This window comes from Desmodus rotundus, chromosome 2, assembly GCF_022682495.2.
Source record: "Desmodus rotundus isolate HL8 chromosome 2, HLdesRot8A.1, whole genome shotgun sequence".
Classification (NCBI taxonomy): domain Eukaryota; kingdom Metazoa; phylum Chordata; class Mammalia; order Chiroptera; family Phyllostomidae; genus Desmodus; species Desmodus rotundus.
In genome coordinates this window covers 194,056,196-194,073,757 of record NC_071388.1, presented here as the reverse complement: position 1 = coordinate 194,073,757, position 17,562 = coordinate 194,056,196, and the positions used below count along the sequence as shown (strand labels likewise).

The 17,562-nt window shown below is 55.6% G+C and overlaps 1 protein-coding gene across 1 annotated transcript in view; it reads left to right on the top strand.

Annotated features, from left to right (window-relative positions):
- TNS1 (tensin 1) overlaps positions 1-17,562 on the top strand; it is a 216,146-nt gene that overhangs the window by 179,527 nt on the left and 19,057 nt on the right. The window contains 6 exon segments of the mRNA XM_071220708.1: positions 3,636-3,832; positions 5,241-5,316; positions 8,828-8,920; positions 9,500-9,523; positions 10,045-10,083; positions 17,002-17,200. Coding sequence (XP_071076809.1) covers positions 3,636-3,832; positions 5,241-5,316; positions 8,828-8,920; positions 9,500-9,523; positions 10,045-10,083; positions 17,002-17,200 — 628 coding nt within the window.

The following is a 17,562-nucleotide window of genomic DNA, read 5'->3' as shown; positions in this document are numbered from 1 at the left end:
CTTTCTGGTGCCCTGGCCCAGCAGGTGGCCTCCCGGACCCCCTCACTTCTGGATCCCCCGGCATGCTGTTGGACACCTGCCTGGCCACCTGGAGCTGAGGAACCCGGTCTTCTGGAAATCAGAAGGCTGGAAGGAAGAGCTGGGTCTGTGGGGGTGGAAGTGGCCAGCCTGGGGTTGTAGGGGAGGCCTGTGATGAAGCCTGACACCATGGCATTTTTCCAGAGGACCCAGGGGCGATTGGGGCTGTGAGTGTGTGTATTGATGATATTAGGGCTGCAGCCCCCAGAATTGCAGTGTGCGTGAGTGTGTGAGCGTGTATGTGTGAGTGTGTTAGAGGAAGTGGATTTAGTGCTTACAGTCAAGCCTGCTTTAGCGGGGAGCCTTGGAACCAGCTGCTCCCCCAAGCACAGCACCACTGGGGAGCAGAATGAGGGTTCTGGCAGAAGGGGCTGTTCTGGCGCCCTGCTCTTCAGGTCTAGCAGCTCGTGTGGAGGCCCTGGGCTGAGGTGACCATCGTCCCTCAATGGGGACACCCATGCCCATAGTGTGTGAGCAGCCCTTAGAGAACGACAGAGGGCTTCTGAGTGTAGCACGTTATTGTGCTAAAGAACTTCATTGCCATCAGGGCACCCCAGCGCTCCCTGCTGCTGGGGCTACTTGCCAGCCTGGCTGGGAAGGCCTTCCAGGGCCCTGCCACTGCCTCTCTCCCCCTTTCTTCATGAACTTCCTCTGGCTGTGCTGGGGAAGGGGCTGACCATAGGGTGGGGTGCTGAGGGTGTGCAAGTGTATATGTGTGCAGTGCCTCTGTCCACATGGGGTGGAGTGCATAGGGACAGTGGCCCTCAGAGAGAAAATGGGCTTAGAGGCTGACAAAGGCCCGGGGTCCAGGGTGGTGGAGGGGAAGAGGGCGGTGGGGGGAGCAGGCCTATTTTTATTATTGGTCAGTCTCCAGGACGTGAGGGAGGGGTGTTCTCTCTGACACTGGCTGTCAGCCTGTGTCCAGACGGCCCAGCTTGGCTGAGGAACAATGGGGCTCTCTTCTCTCCCCTCTGCCCTGCTTCGTCTCTCTTTCTGTAGGGAAGGGCAAGAGAGAGGGAACATGGCTCTCCAGGCGCTGAGGGGCAGATCTGGGCCTGCCAAGGGGGACAACAGTGAGATACTGTGTTCAAAGAGTGTGAGAGGCCCTGGCTGGTCACGGGTGCCATGGGTGCTCTGTGGGGGAGGGGCTGTCCCATGGGAGTGGACCATGGGGTCTTCCGCCTTCTGCAGATGGAGGCGTCCCTGCAGCATCCTAGCTCTTGGGAGGTCATTCTGGCACTCCCCTGCCTCTGGAGCAGGCACGCTCCCATGTGCCGGTCTGGTGGCCACAGGGAGGAGACTTGGAGAGGTGAGATGGCTCTCAGATGTCCTCCACAGTTGGGAAGCCCCTCTAGCAGTCTGGCGCCGCCTCCAGGCATGGTGGCACTGGATGTGGAGGGTGTTCTGGGCACACCGGTGAGAATGTTCTTTGTCCCTCTGTGAGATTTGGCCTCAAGTTGAAACAGACCCCCTTTCAAGGGTAGACATCAGATCCCATACAGGAAGGCTGTCCACCCCTCACCAAGGCACAGGGATCTGCCAGGAAGAGGCTGCGGGGCTGGGCCAGCCGGAACTGAAAACCAGCCCTAATGCATTTCTGTTAACCTTGGGGCTGAACTTAGTTCCAAACCCCAAGAGCCTTTCCTGAACGGGCCTCCTTTGTCACAATTATTATTAGAAAATCAATGGCTGTGTCTGTTTCTCTCTAATGTTTTTGCCAGGAATGAAACCAGTGGTAGTTCTGGACCAAGCTGCCCAGGAGGGCTGAGGGGCAGGGGGCGTGGTGGGGGAGGGAGAAGTGTAGCCCAGGGCAGGGGCACCAGCAGGTATGGTGGGAGGTGCAGGTGGCTTCTCTGAGGGCTGGAGGCCTGGGGTGGTTGTAGGGTTCCTGTGTGCTGCTTAGGACTTTCAGAGATGCACCCCTTCTTTCATCTGTCCTCCCTGGTTAGGATGATGCGACCCCCATTTTCTATTCTGAGAGTCAGAGTACTTCAAAGCAAGGGGCTTATTTGCTTTAGGTAAAACCGTTTGTGAGTCTGTTTTAGTCCCTATTTGGGCCCTTTTCTCTCAGCTGCGATGGCAGGCGGGCTGCCTCTTAATAATACAGAGCTCCAGGTGGAGACTCGGAACTCCACCGGGCACCTCCTGCATTTGTCAGTGGGAGTGCTTGGTCGGCTGCTCTCCAGACCTCCAGACGGGGCCTCTAATTGTGGGGCAGTATGAGCGCGCGTCTCTGAGTGCCTGTGTGTGTGCCTGTCCCTGGACTTGGCAGCCGAGAGCCTACTATTCATGACAAGTAGGAAGGCTTCCCAGCATGTGCTTCTCATGGCAGACCTAGTGGCCATGCCAGACGGGAGCTGGGAGGCTGCCTGTGGTGTGCAGACCCCACTGTGGACCGCTGAATGGGGGCAATTTCTGCTTGTCTGCGCTGGCACATTCCTAGGGGCCAGCAGTGTGTGTGTGTGCATGTATGCATGTATGTGTATGTGTGTACATGTGTGCCATGGGGCAGTGTTCCTACGTGTGCTGACATGCAGCTGGTCTGACCAGGGTCTCTGTCCCACATGACCTGTGGTAAGTCCCAGCACACCCTTTTGCCCGATCTGCTCTTGGGCTGTGGTGAAGGCAGGGCTGAGAACCCCCTGGTGGGAGATAATCAGGACCAGGAGCCTGCCCTCAGGCTGGTCGTGGCCTCTGGGCCCTGGGGGTGGGAGGGAGGTAAGTTTTCTAGGATTCTGGAGCCAGCTCAATGAGGCAATGGTTCCGTGCCTCAGCCCAGCTGTGGGAAGAGGGGGTGGGAGGAAAGGAGGGTGGGGTTAACAACATCCCCAGGCCTGTGGAATGGAAGGAAGTACAGAAAAGCAGACGGAACACATGATTCCAGCACTTTGCCTGCTGTTCTGTTGGGAGGGGCAGGGTGGGAACCTGGACCATCTCTGGGGCAAGAAAAGGGTGGGTAGCTAAGGGCTGGCATAAGGGAAGTTAGTCAGAGGTTTCAGACGTGCACTGGGTAAAGTTGAGGGGCCCCAGAGAAGGTCAGCAATATTCCAGGGGCCAGTTGGGGCTGGGGACTTTATAACAAGACTTAGTCATTCCTTTGTTCCTTCTTGGGAGCACCATTTGCAAGATGATGCATTATTTTCTGTTTCCAAAAGTTCTTCCCCACGGGCCTGATGTTGCTTGTTGGTTGATCAGTCGCCTTGGAGACTGTCTGTCCTCCCTCCACCTTCCCTCATTTGCCTGGAAGCTCTGGCCCTCTGCCTCCAGGCCTTGGAAGGAGTTGACATCTGTTTCTTGTATCAGTCCTTTGTGCTCTGGGCCCCAACCCTATGTGTAGTAGATTCCTGGTGAAGGCCAGCCGGCCTAAGCAGGGCCCCCACCCTACAGAGAAACCCAGGGTGTGGGCAGAGGGAGGCAGGGGGTGGTGCAGAGGGGAGGCAGGCCCAGCTCCAGCATGGCCCTTGAGCTTGTGCTGTCCTCTCTGGGGGAATTAGGCCTGATGGATCCTTGGTCATACACCATGCTCACGGCCCTCTCTGCCCTGCCGTTCCTCCCAGGGGTGCAGGCTCGGGAGAAGCAGCCTGCAGAGCCCCCAGCCCCTCTCCGGAGGCGGGCGGCCAGCGATGGACAGTATGAGAACCAGTCTCCAGAGCCCTCATCCCCTCGGAGCCCCGGGGTTCGCTCCCCTGTCCAGTGCGTGTCCCCAGAGCTGGCTCTCACCATCGCTCTCAATCCTGGAGGGCGGCCCAAAGAGGTGAGTCCCCAGGCCACATTCTGGGGCCACAGAAGGTAGCAGAGCCCACCTGAGTGCCCCAGGAACATGATGATCAGCTGGCTGGCACTGACCGGTCCGTAAGCCCAGTAACTTTTCCTCTCTGCATCTCACCTAGGGCTTTGGCATGTGGAATCTGGAGCTCATTTCCTCCCTTAAATTGCTTTTATGTCCTCACATCTTCCATTAACCCTGAGACTGAGTTCCCTTCTTGACACCTAAAGAATGCCCCTGAGCAGGGTGGTGAGAACCCTGAGTATGACATAGGGGACTGTGGCCTGTAAACTTCACACCAGATATATTGTCTGACACAGTGGTTTTGTGTGTGTGGTTTTTTTTTTAAGATTAAAAAAAAAAATTCTTTAGAGAGGGGAAGGGAGGGAGAAAGAGAGGGAGAGAAACATCAGTGTGTGGTTGCCTCTCCCGTGTCCCCTACTGGTTACCTGGCCCGAAACCCAGGCATGTGCCCTGACTGGGAACTGAACCAGTGACCCTTTGGTTTGCAGGCTGGTGCTCAACCACTGAGCCACACCAGACAGGGCTGCTTTTTAAGATTTTATTTCTTTTTTTATAGAGGGGAAAGGAGGGAGAAAGAGTAGGGTGGGAGAGAAACATCCATATGTGGTTACTTCTTGCATGCTCCCTCCTGGGGACCTGGCCCGCAACTCAGGCATGTGTCCTGACTGGGTATTGAACCGGCGATGCTTTGGTTCAAGGACAGTGCTCAATCCACTGAGCCACACCAGCCAGGGCTGACACAGTGTTTTTGAGCCCTTTCTAGATACAAGATTTTCTCCGAAGATCTGATTTCTGTGCCATAATATTTGCATTTCCGAGACATCGCAGTGGTTTGAGGCAGTAGGTCTTAAACTTCGGCATGCCTACAGTCACCGAGAGTCTGTCAAAATGTGATTGCCAAATCTACCTCCAGGGATTCCAGCACTTTAGCTTTGGGGTGGGTCTCAGGATCTGCATTCTAAACGTGCACTCTGGAACATTCTGATGTGAGCAGACCATGCCCGATAAAATCCAGGTGGAATCATTATGGACAGGAATGATTTTAGACACCTTTTTCCTTCTGCCTTCTGCTAGGCCCCAAGTCCCCTGGCCCAGGACCCTTCTCTTTGGCCCTGCTCTGAAATATTTCCAAGGCAGGTGCTCCTGAATTCTGCCCGTGCCTTACAAATGGCTTTGCAAAATAGCCATTTTCCATTCTCTTGGCTACACGGAGTTGTTGGGGCCATGAATGGGCAGCATCTGCTTTTGACCTGTGTGTTCACCTGGGCACAGGTGGGTGGTCAGGCTGGTGAGGGGCTTTGTGGGCTTGTTAGTGGGAAATGCCTTCTTCTCAAGGTTATGGCCACCAGCGTGCCCCCTTTTCCTTCTGCAGCCCCATCTGCACAGCTACAAGGAGGCCTTCGAGGAGATAGAAGGGACCTCTCCGACTAGCCCACCACCCAGTGTGGGTAAGAGCTCCCCTCTAAGCCTGTCTCCCTTGGATTCCCTTAGGCTCCTATCTCAACCCTTGCCTGTGTAAGCACCCAGGGTTTGGGGTGGGGGATGCTGGCCAAGTTGGGCAGAGCCACAGTCTGAACCTAATCATCCTGTGGCTCATTTCACTTCACCTTCCATCCCGCATTTCTCTTCTGTTGTCCACACCAAATCTAAGGATGCAGCAATGCAGTTTAAGGACCCCACTGAGTGACTCTGGGGCCCCTGGGCTCTCATGGTGTGGAGTTGTCCTGGTTGTTGAGTCTTTGCATCCTGTGTATAAAACCTTCTACCCTAAAGTGACTGTTTGTGACTTGCTTGTGTGTCTCTGAGATACTCTTTGACTTTCTTGCTTCTAATGTTCGTTTGTGGGTGCATTGAGACACCTCATTTAGTTTCTATCAAGGAAAGAAAGGCCAAGCACGCTCAGGCTGGCTGAGTCCCCATGCCACCCATCCCTGGTCTGCAGGCAGGAGCATTCAGTCTGTACCCCTGCTACACTCACTGGAGAGGCAGCTCCTCCAAAGGCACAGGTATTTCCCCCCAGAGAGAAGACTCAGATGAGCATAGGAGTGGGACAGGGTTCCTTCTATGGAAGAAGAGACATGCAGAGGAGCTTGGAGAAGCCCTTCGTGGGAAAGCAGTGAAGGACCAACGGCAGGCTGCGAAGGACTCAGGGTCTCCGTGAGAGGCCTGGGTCGGCAGAGGAGAGAGAGACTGGTGTTGCTCTGGGATTGGGTTGGCTAGGCCAGGCCCTAGCTATCTATGCATCTGCCCCGGTGAGAGGGGAGGAGTGTGAGGAAGAGAGCTGGAGCTGGCAGTGCATTCTCCTGATGGCTGGCTGCTCTGGGGAAGGAGGAATGTGTCACCGGACCTGGCCTTTGCTCCAGCAGGACTCGTGTTGGCTGCCATGTTGGGCATGCAAGAGGCTGATGTTATGCCCGGAGGCCATGGCTGTCCCTGAAGCCATGCTGTCCAATGGAAATGTAACACGAGCCATGTGTGTTATTAAACATTTTAATAGCCACATTAAAAACAACAACAGGAAACTGGAGAAATTAAATTTAATGATCTTTTTCTATTTAACCCAAAATATCCAAGCTATTATTTTAATAAGTAAATCCATACAAAAATATTAATGAGATATTTTTCAATCTTTCAAAAAAAATGTGGAAAGAAGCTGATGAAACTAGTTGTTTATAAGAGGTTTTATTTAACCCCAAAGACCTAAAATATTATCGTTTCAACCTATAACAACATATTGAAATATTCTGCGTTCTTGTTTCACATCAAATCTTTGAAATCTGTGTGTGTTACAGCTCTCGGTTCAGAATGGCCACATTGCACATTCTCTGTAGCCCCGAGTGGCCTGTGGCTGCTACACTGGACGGTACAAGCCCTGGGCAATCTGCTCAGGAGACAGCCCTGTGGCCTTTCATGACTCCATGGAATCTCTCTCCCTGGTCTTACCCTTCACCTTCACACCTACTCTGATTCCCTGTCTGTCTAAGCAGCCAAGATGTTGGCCATTTCCCTGTTTGGGACAGAAGCCGTGTGGGCTGAGCTTGGGTTGGCTTTTGCCTCTTGTTCCTGTTCCCATTCTTCTCTTTCTCTCCTTGCTCAGCCCTGGGTGCCCTGGGAGTGGGAGGTGGGGAAAAAGTCAGAGGTTTCATCCATGCAGAGGGCTGGGAGAGAGGACAGAGGCGGAGAAATGTGAGGAATTCTCCCGGAAGCAAAAGCCTTGCCTGGCTTTAGGGCCACCCACTCCTTGGCCTCAGAGAAGGGATGGATCCTGGGCACAGGGGGCTTGAGAGCAAGCAGAGAGCTGGGCATATGTGAGGGGAACCCAGAGAAACCTCCCACGCTTGGGGGCAGGAGAACCCTTGTGGTCATGCCATGGGCTGTGGCCTCTGAGGCAGGGCTCATTCTTCCATAGTAATTACATTGAAATTCATTTGTGTGAGACATGAATAAGTGCTTGATAAATGTTCATTGCAAGACACCTCTGTGTGTGTGTGTGTGTAAAGGGAGAAGGAGGGACAGACAGGCACGCAGGCCTAGACCTGCCTGGTGCCTGGGTGTGTGTGTTTGTGTATAGCTGCCCCTCCGCTGTGTTTGTGTGTTGGCCTCTAAGGACAGAGTGGGGTGGTGTGCAGGAGTGGGCTCCCCACCAGACCCTGTGTGTCTCACTATTCTCTCAGACACCTGTGTACACACCTGCACACACAAATAAGTTACATAGGTTACTTCCATCGAGAGATTGTATTTTCAGTTAGTTTCCTGTAGGTCTCACTGTCTTTTGGGGAAGGGAGACGGGGCCAGGGAGGGTCCCAGAAGGGCTGTGTGGGGGTCCTGAGCAACTGAGGGCCCCAGCTAGTCTGTTGAGGCTGCTGGTGTGGGGCAGGCAGCCCTGGGCCCTGGTGGAGCTGTGTGGCTGCGTGTCCTCAGCGGCCATGGCCCGTGCAGGCCCCTGATGGCCGCGATAGGAGACGCAGAGCTCGTTTTCTGTACTTCTCCTGGGAGCTCTGTGAGGATATGTGGCAGCTGCCATTGAGAAGTCTCGTGACTGGGCGTAACCGTTTCCCTGTGGATCAGCTCAGAGTCTGGCCTCTTCTTTGGCTGGTGGGACAAAGCCTGACAGCCCTTTCTGACCTTGTGTGTTATGTGACACTTCTAACCTGGACAGGTGGCTTGGGAGGGACCTGGAGTTTGTGCAGCGAGTTGGTTCTCTTGCCCAAGGATTGTGGAGACTGGGTTTCTCCCTCTGCTTGAATATTGAGGTTTGGGGGGTACAGAGAGCCCCAGGCCGAGAAATTCTCTCTTGCTGGGGTTTGCAAGGGGCGAGCCCTTTGGCTGTGGGCTGGCCTGGGCTCTCAGGGTCAGTGTGGTCCTGCTGGTGATCCCTTCTCCTCCATCTGTCCTTTCCAGGATGTGCCCTCTGGATGCCTCATTTTCTTTTGTTCTCTCAGTTCATCTAAGTGCCTGCTTTAGAAAGACTGTATGTGTGGGGGGAGGGGGAGAGGACGAAGAGAGAGGGAATAATATGTGAGAAAATCAGAGATGGCTAAAAAGCCCCCTGCGTGTATGTCGCAAAACATGACATGTAAAAGGACTGTGGTGAAGAAACTAGGGGCCTAAGGAGAGAAAGGATTTTCTCACGGTTGAGGGGCTGGGCCAGCACAAGAGGGCGCCACTTCCTGACTCACCTTACCCCTTAAACTGTGCAGGTACACCCCAACGGGAAAGGGCAGTGGAGCCGCAGCAGGGCTCCTGGGCTGGGGCTGGTTCCTCTGTTCCTTCTCCTGCAGCCCAGCCCTCCCCAGCAAGCCCTCACTCATAGGTGCCCTCCCTCCTGTCCCTCCCCTTCCCCCCTCCCCTGCCCCCCCCCCCCCCCCCCCCCCCCCCCCCCCCCGTCCCCGCACCTACCCCTGCCCCCACGCCCTGAGACTCACTCCCCATGTCTCTCCCCTGTTCTTTCTGGCACAGTGCGCTCCCCTCCAGGTCTGGCCAAGACACCCCTCTCTGCTCTGGGCCTGAAACCCCACAACCCAGCAGATATCCTGTTGCACCCCACTGGCGGTGAGTGACTCTGGCTGGAAGGGAGGCAGTGGGGGAGGCCAGAGAGAGGAGTGGGGGTTGGAGGACCCCTGTGGTCCTGGGCAGGACCCAGAGGAGGCAGGTTCTCTAGACCTTCCTGGCAACAAGATGGCAGCCTGGGTTTGTGCCCGTGCTGAGGTCGGGGGTTCAGGGGATAGATGACTTTGCAGCCTTCCTGCCCCCTGACCTGTGGGGTCAACTTTGCTCCCAGCATCCTCTGACTTGGGGATTTGGAGGCCTGACCTCGGTTTCCTTAGAGTGGGTCAGCTCTCGGCCAGAACCAGGCTCCCCCATGCCCTGGTGTTCAGACACGTGTGTGTGTACATACACACACATGTTCAGACAGGCCCCCCACACTCACACCCCAGGTTCACACCTCCCACTTCCTCGTCACGTTTCCAAGCTCCTCTCTTTCCTTTGGAGGAAGGAGAAAGTGGCGGGGGCGGGGCCTGGGCCCTTAGTGGCCATTTCAAGCAAGCTAAGTCCAGAAACTTGTTCCCTAGACTCTGGTTTTAGGGCTAGGCTGGGGCTCTGGGGGCCAACTTGGCTTCTTTTCCTTAGTCACCAGAAGACTGATCCTGCCAGGTAGGAATGCAATGGCATGCATGTGTGACCCACGAGGACACACGGCCGGGCACAGCCCACCCAGGAGGTGTCTGCATGGCCAGGGACACGGAGTCACCGGGAGAAGGGTGGCGGGGCTCATCTCACTGGACCTGCACACGCCTTTTTGAGACACAGCCCGAGAAAGCCCTGGGGCAGGGGCTGTGACTGGGACAGGCCGGGCTTGGCCTTGGAGCTGTTGGGGGTAGGGCCTGCTGCTCCTGAGAGCCAGGCTCTCTTTAAACCGTCTGCCCTGAGCACCTGGCCGCCCCACCTTGCTGCCTTGGAACCCAGGGTCCTGTCAGGACCCTCCCCTGGGGGCACTTCTGTGGACAGTCACCTCTGCCCTGGCCTCACCTCTGCTTTCCCACCTCCCTTTTCTCAGCAAGTTCTCTCTCAAGAAATAATCTCTGTTAATTGACCTCTCTTTCCTTTTTGCTCTCCCTCTCCTTTTCATCAACTGCCTCTCTTTGCTCCCCACCCCTCTTCTCATCTTCCCTCAGAGGAGGATGAGGGGAAGGAGGTGACAGAGCTCTCCGAAGGTAAGTGCTGGCTTGCCGTGTGGTGCTTCGGCTGTCTGGGCCTGGGGATGGCTTTTCACACAGAGCTTGATCGCCTGGGGGGCGGCTCTCTTTGCTGACCGGGTCTCAAGTGACCAGGCACAGAGCCTCCTGGTCTCCCTCCCCTGGTGATGATCTACACCCTAGAGACCGCCTGAGTCCTGACTGAGGAGCTCATAGTGAGGATTCAGGCACAGCCAGTGTCCAGGTGCCAGTGCAGTGCCACCTTGCTGACAAAACACCCCTCCAGTTGCTGCCACCCTGGCAGCATCCCTGCCAGCCTCTCCAGAGGCGAGGGGACTCACACAGAGGGCAGGGGCCCATCATTCCCTTTCCTGGGTGCACTCCATGTTCTGAGCTCAGAGCAGGGTTCTCAGCCTTGGCACTGCTGATACTGGGGCCCGGACCATGCAGGTGTAGGGGCTGCCCTGTGCCTCTCAGGGTGTGTAGAGGCATCTCTGGCCTCTGCCTGCTACGTGCCAGTAGCACCCACCTACTCATGACAATGAAAAGGTCTCCAGCATTGCAGATGTCCCCTTGGGGATAGTCACCTCTGTCGGAACCACTGTCCTAGAGCCATGAGTTGACCTCTTATCAACACAGATGGTAGGAGGTCTGTTTTTCTGGAACTTCAGTGTCTTTGGGGCTTTCAGAAAAGCTGCGGGCCTACCCCTCTGCACCTGGGCACCGTGCACATGATTTTGACAGTTTCAAGGAGTTAGTGTGTCTGTGTCTCAGTTTAACCCCTAATTTAGATGAACTCCACATTGTACACAGGAAAGCGGAAAGAATATGAAATCTGGTTGAAAGCCTTTAACTTATTAGGAACAGGGTTCAAATGATGACTCAGCAGCAGGTGAAATGAAGGGGGAGCTAGCCTGGGTGGCCCGTGTGGCTTTGTGGCATCTGCTGTGGTGATGCAGGCCATCTCCACCAGGAGGGCTTAGAGGAAGTGGGTGTTGAAATACCTTCCGGCTCTGCCATGTTAGGCGTTCTGATTTCCCACCTGGGCCCTAGATCCCTGTGGCCTGGTTTCTTAAAGACTCCATCTGGTTGTCTTAAGCTTGCTTCCGCTTTCCTTTGCACTTACCATTTTGATATTCTACCCCCAAAGCGGGCATGGGCCGTGCCACTCCAAATCTGCCACCCCCCAAGCAAGGTGGCTGGAGCTTCCATAAAGCTTTGCCCGTTTCCAGCTGGAGTTCAGGCGACCACACCAGGCTGCCTGGAGGGTGCAGAACGAGGCATCTCCAGCAACCGATCCTGGAAAGGGGTGAGCTGCTGCTTGCTCCTGGCTGCTGGCTCCCGACAGGGCAGGGGCGATGGGATGGGAGTCTGGAGTAAGCTGGGGCCCAGAGCCAGCATGCGTGTCTTTCAGACACCCACCCACACTCTCCTTGCTGTTGCTGACTTTATCAGACAGGTGGGACCTCAAACTCTACCCCCTACCCCCACACACAGTGGGAAGTTCAGAGATAGATTGTCTCACAGGCTGAGAGGCCCTGGCTGTTTCCCACTTTGGGGTGACACTTCAGAGGAGTGAGCACCCACAGACTTGAGCTGGGACCTGCCCATTGTACATGCGCTTGTCTCTCAGCCTACAGGGCCCTGAGTCCTCCCACCAGCCCCCATCTGCCACCCTTCAGCTGCAGTTAGGAGGGGCAGGTTCTGGGGCATCAGCTCCGCCACACCCACCTTTTCACAGCTGTGGTACTGAGGTCATGTTTGGAGGGTGAGGGTGGGGGCATCTGCCCGAGGTCACTGCCAGGGAGCTGAGGGGCCGAGAGTGGAATTATCTCCTGTCTCCTAGTCAAGTGTCTGGTTCAAAGCCCTCCTCCTGCACCCAGGCACCGTGCCCTGGGATTCCAGCGTGGGGCTCAGAATTGCTGTCGTGGCCTAAGGAGTGGGGTATGTGGGGGGCAGGGAGCGAGGCTGTGGGCAGCCTGTTTCATTTTCCCTGACTCATGTGCTACCCCCCAGTTAGACTAAAGCACATTCTTTGCTGACCCTCTGAAGCTCTGCTTGCTTTCCCTGCTGACACTTTGATGGAAAATTAAAAAAAAAAATGCCTGCGAGGAAAAATGATCAGAGGTGGAATTCCTCAGCCAGGGGAAAGAAAACTTCAGAGGACTCTGCCCTGTTCAAGGCACCTTGCTAAATGCTTTATATTACTTTGTGCTCTCATTCATTGATTCACTTGGTCAATACATGTTCTGCGTGCCTCCTGTGCGACAGGCGCCGTGCCAGGCTCTGGGGATGTAAAGTTAAGCAGGTCCATGGTTCTGATTCTTGTGGAGCACGAACAGGAGCCAGAATTAAATGATCACTCAGAATTACATAGTGAGATAAGGGCTCTGAAGGGAAAGGATGCAGTTTTTTGGGACCTTACGGCAAAGACCCTGACCTTGGCTGAAGAAGTGAGATGTGACAGTGAGTGACATTAACTTGGTGGAACTGGGATGGAAGGAGAGCACTCCACACAGAGGTTAAGGGCATGTGCAAAGGCCCTGGGGTGGGAGTCAGTAGCATTTTTTTTTTTCTTTCTAGGAACTTCAGAGTTAGTGAGGCAAAGAGCAAAGGGGAGCTGGGTGCTGGAACAAGGGGACTTAAGGGGGAGTGCGGTGCAGAGTGAGGGTCAACAGGCAGGGACAGGACCATGTGGGGTCATTGTCACATCTTGTCTGATAGTCACAGAAGCACTAAGAAGAAGGTGCTAGGAACCCTGTTTCACAGATGAGGAGATGACGCTTAGTGATGTTAAGTGACTTAGGCGCACACAGTCATCAGGGGCACAGCTGAGACCCTACACCGGATCAGCATGTGGAGGCTGCCCCTTTCCATGTGACTGCACTGGGTGCACCTCCAAATGTAAACAGTGACTTCACCGGGCATGGAGCCTGCACGAAGGAAGGAGAGGAAGAAAGCCTGCAGCAGTAAAGACAGGAGGCTGACATTGAGAATACCTGCCTAGTGCTGCAGGGAGGAATGGGAACGGTGACGTCCAGGCTGGGTTCTGTTTATCCAGAGGATTAGATGGGGCCGATTTGGCAGACAGAAAGACATGCTGGACTAGAAATGGCCCCTCCCCAGAATCTTCCTGCTCTGAGGTCCTTGGTGATGGTTGTACTGTGGCATCTGGGGTTTTAGGGCAGTCCTGTGCCATGTAGATTTACTGAGCACCTGCCATGTGCCAGGCTCTGTCCTAGGCACTGAAGGTAAAAGACAAGTGAGACAGTCTAGTGAGGACAGAGATGCCAAGAGACCTTCCAGCAGGAGGTAGGATGCTGAGCGGGGTAGGGACAGGGTGCAGAGGGAGCTCAGAGGAGGGGCATGTGGCCCAATCTAAAAGGTCTGACATTCTGACTTCTGAGCTCTTGGACTGGGACTCGGGGTTCTCTTTACTTTCTCCCTCTCCTCCACCCACATGTCTTCCTTTAGTTGGAGTTGGTGAGCCCCTTCTCTCCGGGCAAAGAGCCTCTTCTGAGAGGCAGAAAATGTACTTCAATATGGGGGTGAAGAGGCAACAGTATCCCCAGCCTGGCAGGACCAAGACACTCTTGGGCCTTCAGCTGCTCTCAGCCACCATCAGCCACTTAGAATGGGTTTGGACTCCAGGAATGTTCTACGTGAAGCACCTTCCCTGGCCCCACCTCTTCCCCCGCGCCCCGCCCCCCCCATGCCCAACCCTGTTGCCTCCGGGTGCAGCTGCTCCAGGATTGGAGGAGAGGAGGGAAACAGCAGGAGAGGGTGGAGGGAGGCAGCCGCCAGCCAGCAGGGGCTTGGGCAGGCAACCGCAGCAGGGCTGCTTATAAACAGCTCATTGGAATCAGCAAGAAAGAATTAGAAGGAACTTTCCCATCTCTTACCACTTGATCCTGGCTGGGCAGGTGGGTATTCTCATTCCCATTTTACAGATGAGGAAACTGAGTCCCAGGAAGGTTCCGTAGCCTGTCCTAGGTGCCCATCCAGCAAGTGAAAGGAGGGGATCCCACAAGTTGTACGTTGCACGGAGGTAGGGGGAGGGAGAGGAATAGACAGGAAAAGGAGGCATTTTCAATATAGAAATCTGAGTCTGAAAACTTGGGAAGACTGAGTTTGGGGCTCAAAAAGCTTGGTTTTGAATAGTTCTGGAAATGGACTCAGAAAATCAGATAGCTTCCCAGAGTCCCTCCTGCTCTGGGTCCATGAGGAGCAGAGACTGAGCGGAGGGGCTTCACTTGTCTCTCCCTGGACCAGGAGGACGTGGCTGGTGGGGGAAGAGCTCGGACTTCAGGGGCCATCCCTGAGGGTTTCAGCTGGACCTTCTGCGGGCAGCAAGAATCTCAGGGAATGAGGAAAATGAGTGTGTGCCTGTTAGGTCTCCGCTCTGACGCACCTCCATGTGGGTGGGGCCGAAGGGTGAAGATGACACATCTGCTAGTTTGTGGGACAGACACATATCTAGGGCCTGCTAGATGCCAGGCGCTGCACAAGGGGGCGGAGCGATCTCCCACCATCTCTGGGTGGGAGAGAAGAGGTGCCAAGTGTTATGGGGACCCTGGTGAAGCTGAGAGCCTGGAAGTGTTCAGGAGGTTTTCAGAGAGAGTGACTCCGGGCAGTGGGGGATGGGCTGAGGGGGGGGGCTCTGACCTTGGGTCTCGATGACCATATATGAAGGTGTGAGGTCCTTTTCTGCCAAGCTTGGTAACCCCAGGACCCTAGCCAACACGCCAAGGCTGAAGGCACTGAAACTATCCGCTCCCTAGTTTTTAGGTGGCCATGTGTGCAGTGGGCCAGAGAGCAGGCTCTGGGCCATACTGCCTGGTTCCCTAGGCCAGTGCTGCTACTTGGTACTGTGTGACCCAGGCAAGACACTTACACTCCCCAAATCCTACTTTCTTCATATAGTTGTTTGCTATTTTTATCATTATTAATAGCCCTGTGGAGCTGGCTCTTCTCCGGGTGATGGGCTGCAGTTCTGGGCAGCAGCCAGCTCTGGGTGCCCCTGTGAGGCTGTGGCCCCGCTCTGGCCACTCTCGGCCAGCGTTGAGAATCAGGAGACTGTGGCATTAGTACCCATGTCCACTGTGTGTTCTGGGACAAATCACTCCACCTCTCTGGGCTGAGGAGATGGGTGAGATCCGTGGTCATCAACCTTGGTCAAATCCTGGCCCCCATGTATTTTTGTAAAGACGGACATGGTCATTCCTTTATGGACTGCTGCCTCTGGCTGCCCTCACACTACTATGGCAGAGTGAGTGGTTGTCCCAGAGACTGGCTGGCCCACCAAGGCTAAGATATTTACTCTTGGGTCCTTTGCAAGAAAGTGTGCCTGCCCTGGGTCAGAGGATCCCTGCAGCATCTCCCGGTTCCAGTAGGACCTTGGGCATAGATGGCAAAGAAACAGTGCCTTTGGAATGATGTGGCCTAGGGCTTCTGTGAGGTGGGTAGGTAGCCTGGGCTGGGTGAGGGGGCTCTTGAGGATGCCTGGCTGGCCTCTGCCCATGTGGACTCCAGCTTTGGGTGCCGAGGTGGCTGGTTCTGTATTCACCCTGTACCTGGAATAGGTTGCTCCGAGCTGTCCCTTTGCAAGCATCCTGCCCCGCCCCCATCCACCAGCACTGCTGTTGTTTGGAGGGAACTCTGGGTGGAAACTAGGACAGGCTGGCGGCCTCTGGCTGGAGCTGTGCACAGACTCCCAGACCTCTGTAAAGGGCCTGCTCTGAAGGGCCATTTTCTGGGCCTGGGTGCAGGATGTCAGGCCTCGAGGCCACTTTAGGAGCCACGCCAAGGGGCTGTGCCCCTGACACCATGGTGGTTGGGCCCTTTCAAAGTAGGGTCTTCTACGGACTGAGGGGATGGGGGCTGTTTACAGACTCACTGACCAGCACAGTCCTGGCCAGCAGTGGCTCTGGGAGCCTGGCCTGCCTGGCGCCGCACAGGTCCGCCCGTGTCCCAGGCTGGCTTCGGCAGATGCCCTCATTGCAGGCAGAGTGTGGATCTGTGCTCAGCCACGTCTCTCCTCGGGGAGACAGGACCAGTGCCAGGTTTGGAGGTGGCAAGAGCGTCATCCATCCCTCATCATGTCCCTTGAGAAGCCCAGGGCACCCTGCTGGTTCCCAACCCTCCCCCCACCCCTTCATATTGAGTTAGTTTAGGGGCTGGCCTCAGAGGGGGAGTTGGACAGTCATTGACCTGGCTTCTGGTCATTTCACTCCCCAGGCCTCAGTGTCCTCATCCGTGTGGTGGCCTTTCTGGCACCTGTCCCTCCCACCTCCCATTCCCCTTAGGATGTTTTGAACACCAAGTGGGGATAATGGTGTCAGTCTCCGGAGGAATGCTAAGTGTGTCAGGCAGGGAGGTGGGTGTGTCTTGGCATAAAGGGGCTGGGCGTGACTCACTGGCACAGGCCTGTTGCTGGCTGGCTCTCCTGCTTCTGGGTCCTGGGTGTGAGGTGAGGCTTTCGCGAACCCTGGCTCTGTCCTGAGACAGAGGAAAGGCTGGCTGGAGCTCTAGATCCGCACTCCAGTGCTGCTTGGGGGACCTAGAAGGGCCTGAGGGGCTGGGGAGGCACGGATGTCAAAGAAAAGCAGCTGAAGGGGATGCCAGCTATGAGGGGCATCCTTGCTCTGGGAGGGGAAATTCTGCCATGGCTGCACTTACAGGCAGAACTGGGGTCTGTTTCTGGGAGGCTTCTCTGAGCAAGGCCATGGGGAAAGGTTCTGTGTGGTTCCCACAGTTTCTCCAAGATGCTGGGAGGAGGGTGGGCATGGGCAGGCAGGAGCCCCAGAAGTGCCCTTTGTGTGCTTGGCTGTCCCCCACAGCTGGATGCAGGAGAGGCAGGCTCCCTGGCCGGCTGGAGGGGATCCACATTTCATCCTATAGCTCTGTGCTGAGTCTCTGTCTCCTGGCCCCTTCTAGAGCCGCGGAGCTACGTCGAGTCGGTGGTGCGGACAGCGGTGGCTGGGCCTCGAACTCAGGACCCTGAGTCCAAGAGCTTTAGCGCCCCAGCTGCCCAGGCCTATGGCCATGACACACCCGTGAGGAACGGGACTCTGGGCGGCTCCTTTGTCTCTCCTAGCCCCCTCTCCACCAGCAGCCCCATCCTCAGCGCTGACAGGTAAGTGAGGGAGAGGAGCCAGGCCTGGGACGGCATGGGTGAGGCACCTTGGGTCTGCTCAGGGTGTGGACAGGCGGAAATAATATCCAGATGGCTGTCCCTCAAAAACCAGCTCATCAGATGCCTTGAGAGAGCAAGCATCACCTGAGTGCCACAGTCCATGGGAGCTCTAATCCCTGGGCTGAATTCAATTCCACCATCTAGAACTGTGCTGGAAGGAGTAGGGGGTACGTGGGGGACACAGAGGTGAACCAGAAGCCTCCCTCTCCCAAAGTTAAAATCTAACACCAGTAATCGCTAGTAGTGAGTGCTTCCTCTGCACCAGGTACTTTGCTAAATGCTTCCTGTGATTATTTTATTAA